General features: G+C 48.3%; 1 protein-coding gene across 7 annotated transcripts in view; it reads right to left on the bottom strand.

Moving 5' to 3' along the window:
• Positions 1–774: 774 nt before the first annotated feature.
• IFNAR2 (interferon alpha and beta receptor subunit 2) overlaps positions 775–4,731 on the bottom strand; it is a 31,798-nt gene continuing 27,841 nt past the window's right edge. For 6 of the 7 annotated variants that reach the window (XM_032353898.1, XM_032353917.1, XM_032353906.1 and 3 more), the window contains one exon: positions 775–2,899. In XM_032353898.1, the coding sequence (XP_032209789.1) occupies positions 2,231–2,899 (669 nt within the window). In that variant the 3' untranslated portion in view covers positions 775–2,230. The remainder of the gene's footprint in view (positions 2,900–4,731) is intronic. The other variant, XM_032353934.1, reaches the window with a different exon arrangement.

Genomic DNA, 4,731 nt, shown 5'->3' with positions numbered 1-4,731 from the left:
CTGCACGAGGCCCCGCCCCTCCCTGGGCCCCGCCCCGGCCGGGACCAGGCGCCGAGCGTGTGTGTTGCGGGGGGAGGTTTGCTGGCGGGTGGAGGGGAGATGCGGAGCGAGGGGGACCTTGCTTCCCCCAGCGGTTGGGTGGGAAACGCCAGTAGTAAAACGGTTGGAAAATTGTCCGTAGAGTGCCCCGACTGGGGAGACATCTCCCCTAAAACTAAGTGCATGCATTTCCGAGTTAAATAAATACACTGCAACTCCCACCCAGAGATTCTACCTGGGGTTGCGGGTGGTGGTGGTTTTTCTTGACACCATTCAATATTCCTCAAGTTTTCTGCCGTGAAAACTTTCTCCAAGTTTTCTCTCCGATCCCCTCTCCCTGCAGATAGCAGGGAGTCCCTCCATTAGCAAAGACAGTTCCAAAGGATCTTCTTCCCCCCTCTCACCCCCCTAGGGATAAACATCACAAAACCAAGACATGTATGGGGCAAAAGCTTGTTACTTTCACAAGACCGCTTGAGAGAGGTTTAATTTCCTCTTCTGAAGCTTGGGCAGTGGTGAGGTTGGAAATCCCAGAGCAGGGTAATTACACGATGATGTAAGGCGCTGCTTGAGGTTACCACTAGCAACACAGCCCAGAGGATGAATGTTCCCTTACCCCTGCTGGCCGCTGCGCACACAGGGACTTTTGTGTAACCCCAGAAATGTCAGCAGAACCACAAAGCGGCTGCCTTTTCACACTATCTAATGAGAAACGACTCTGAAGACACTAGCAAGTTTGTATTAAAAAGTATTTATCCTTCACCAACTTCAGACCATTATACAAAATTTAAACACGCACATACACATAAGAGCAGCCATAAAAAGGGTATTCCAAAAGATCACTCTGGAAAGCTTTCAAAATATGAGAGATGATTCAAGAGGGCGGGGAATCGGACTCTTCACACGACAAAGTTCCTTTCCTGGGCAATTTCATCAGGTTATTAAATAACCCCGTCTCCTCTCACATCTCTCTCCTTTGATACTTTAGAATGGTTGTAAAAATAATCTCGTCAAAGCCCTTGAATCAGAACTCGTAATTGTTGTTGTCCCCCTTGTGAATGGATCTAGAAGAAAGGTCTGAGAAGGCTGCTCTTGGGGAGAGGGGAATGAGATAGGAGGTCCCACACCGTTGATTCTCCTTGGGGACCTCTCAGGGTTGTCAGGTCTCCGCCAGAGTCTTCATTCCTGTGTATTTTCTAATATTTCTCTTAGCACCATAGGATCTTGGAGATTACTTAGCCCAATGCCCTTATTTCCTAAATGAAGAACCTGAGGCTCAGAGAGGCAAAGCAAAGTACCCACAGTCACACACGGAAATAGCAGCAGAGTCAGACTCGAGTCCCAGTTCTTGTCTGGTTTGCTACATGATGTTCTAGAACGTTCCTTCCCCCATCCCCCCCTCCACAGGAACTTTGGTCACACATAGGACACCTGGAATCAGTGCACACAGCGCTTCTTAAATTGGTAAATAGGACCTCCAGGAATTCTGTGTCTTATTTCCTCTGAAGACCTTGAAACAATTTTGCATTTGTTCTTTCGCTTTTTTTTTTTTAATTTTAAAATTTGGCACAGAGATTCTATCCCTCTTTCTCATGCAAATGTTTCCTATTAGTCACCTGCCTGACGCTGAAGTTATTTATGCATGAGTTTGTCTTCCTCACTCAAACTGAGGAGGGCTGGTCAAGCGTAGGTGACAGAATGTGGTATGTGGCAGGAACCCAAGACTGGGCTGGATCTTCCCTCCTTCCAAAATGGGCTTCTGTTTCTTTGTGGGGCCCTGCCTTCCCTTCCTTCTCTTTTCCTGTCTGCTTTCTGGCTCCTTCCTTGAGCCTGCTGGACTCAACTCCTGCTGAGTGTCTTTCTTGTCTCTCCCCATTCCCACCCTGGCTAATTTCATTACTTCTCGGAAATCTCGCAGGGCCCTGGACCACCCCTGAAAACCACTTGGGACGTGTAAACAACGCACTGAAGGATCCGCTGGTCTGGTTCCGACCCCCCTTCCAGATTGGTAATTTGCATGGAATTTGCATAGATGACATCACCAGGCACCTCAAGGAGAAGCTGATTGCAGTCTCCCACACCGGCCCTCAGCCCTCCGGAACTTTGTGGACCACAGAGGAGAAAGTGACTGTGCAGGGAGGGAAACCCTGGAGGTATTGGTCAGTCCACGGTCATTAAATATTTGGGGAATTCACCTCATTATATAGCCATCCCCGATGTCAACATTCGGCTCAGAACTGTCACTTTTGTCAGAAAGCACATCTTCAGGCCAAGGGCACTCTGCGGAGGGAGTGGGAAAGGGTTGCTGTGTCCCTTCCCCGCCGGTGGCCAGAAAGCTTGGTTCCGGTGTGTGGGAATCCTCTTCTGGAAAACTTGGTAACACTGGAGGGACATCCGAATCATCATCGAGGGTGCTCACATCGTCATCGAGGGTGCTCACGAATACAGAGCTCAGATTTACATTGAAGACGATTTTGTCCCCAGCCTCTTCCGTGGAGCTGCCGTCCTCGAAAAAGCAGTCCTGTAGCAGCTTCCCTCGCCCGAGGCTGGGCTCTGGTGCCATCAGTGGCTCCCCCTTCGGCTCGGACAGGTTAGGTTCCTCGGTGTCCAGCTCCAGGCAGTCCTGCCCGGTGGCCAAGGAGGCAGAGGTGGGACCCGGGAGCCCCGTCAGCAGCCCGTGCTTGGTATAGCCCCCTGTGCTTGTCAGAGGGGCGGTGGCTTCATCGCTGCTGTCGCTTTCGTCGTCGTAATTGTAATTCCACTCCTTCTTCTTCCGGTTAATATGAATCACCTCCACGAAAGCCACTGCTTCCCATGGTGGCATCTCAGGGAATACCCAGGCTGACAAGTTATTAAAATTCTTAAAAAGAGAGAGAGAGAGAGAGAGAAAGTATCAATTCTGTTTGTTCTTTACTTTCCGACATAATAAAACTCAATGCGAGTAACTGCACAGGGTTGAGAAGGGTGACGATGACATCAGCAACAGCAGGAACAGGGCTAACAGGTGTGTACTGTTTGCTTCATATTTGCGGGGCGCTCGTCCTACTGCTTACGCGTTATAATGCATTTTACCCTCCCAACCCGGCCACGAAGTAGGCTTACGCTTCTTCTTCCCATTTTGCAGCTGAGAAAACAAGGCAGAGAGGTGAAGCAACTCGCCCAAGGTTCATGAGTAGCAGGAGGGGAAGGCTGCATTTCAAGCTAGGTAGGGGGTGCGTCCCAGGAGCCAGGCTCTGGCTTTCACTCCTTCCCACCTGCTCCGCTCCCTGCTTCTTCCATGTCAGGGGGGTCGATCCATTTAGATTCTGGATTGCCGAAGTATTCTTAAAGGATGTCAGGGGACCGTGGGAGGGGGGAGATGCTGGGGGGCGGGGCGCGATTCCATCGGGGTCCCCTGGACTGGAGGACCTTAAAGATGGGGGAAGATCCCCAAACAGGCAAGACTCACATTCTTTTCCAGCTCTTCTTGGAAGACAGCACTGCCAGGATACAGCTGAGCTGGGTGAACTCTGGAGAATACAAGGCAGGCTGAGTCTTGCCCTGGAGGTGGATTCTGTCTCTAGGTTAAAACTAACAACGGGGAGGCTAATGGGGAGAAGGAGGTCCACCTGTGATGGTCACTGGCATCGTCCTCCTCTCTATTCTCCTGCGCCCACCTGGGCTGCCCAGTTTGACAAACCTGCTCTTCCTCTATTCTATGCAATCCAGCTTTGGGCTGAATTTTTCTATTGGGTCGTTCATCTTTTTTCTTATTGATTCATAGGAGGTCTTTATATAATTTGGATGCCAATTATTTGTTGATTATTTATATAATTATGATCATTCTCCCTGAGTTCTTATTGCTTTACATCATCAATGACATCCGATGACAAGAAATTCTTAATGTTAATGTAAAAAAAAGAGTATCAATGTTCTTCCTTACAGTTCTGCTTTTTGTGTCTGAGAGAATCTTCCTTACCCCAAGGTCATATAGAATCTCCTGTTGTGTCTTCTAAAACTTTAACAGTTTTGCCTTTCATGTTAGTCTTTAATATACTTGGAACTGATATTTGTGAATGGTGTGAGGTAGAGATCCAACTTCATTTTCTCCCATATATTTACATTTATTGATCAGCCAATCCTTTCCCCATGGCAATATCTACTCATCATTAGTCATGTTTCCCTATGAGTGGGTCTGGTTCTGGGCTCTCTACTTTACCAAATCTTTGTTAATTAATGCCTTGCAATAAGGTTTTATGATTTTCTCCACAAAAGACCTGTACTGTCTTCTATTAGATTAACTTCTTAAAATGTGTGTGTTTTTTGTTTTTTTATTAATTTGACAGACAGAGATCACAAGTAGGGAGAGAGGCAGGCAGAGAGAGAGAGGGGGAAGCAGGGTCCTGGCTGAGCAGAGAGCCCAAAGCAGGGCTCGATCCCAGGACCCTGGGATCATGACCTGAGCCGAAAGCAGAGGCTTTAACCCACTGAGCCATCCAGGCGCCCCTCCTTAAAATGTTTTAAGAATATTTTTTATTACTAGTGTAATGGTAGTTTTGTTGTTATTTACTAAAAAATTTTCTTTTTAAGATTTTATTTATCCACTGGGAAGAGGCAGAGTGAACAAGCGAGCAAGAGAGCACAAGCAGGGGGGAAGGGCAGAGGGAGAAGCAGGCTCCCCACTGAGCAGGGAGCCTGATGTGGGGCTTGATC

This window comes from Mustela erminea, chromosome 1, assembly GCF_009829155.1.
Source record: "Mustela erminea isolate mMusErm1 chromosome 1, mMusErm1.Pri, whole genome shotgun sequence".
Taxonomy (NCBI): domain Eukaryota; kingdom Metazoa; phylum Chordata; class Mammalia; order Carnivora; family Mustelidae; genus Mustela; species Mustela erminea.
Note: the sequence above shows the minus strand (reverse complement) of the source record. Positions and strands in the feature narration are given on the sequence as shown.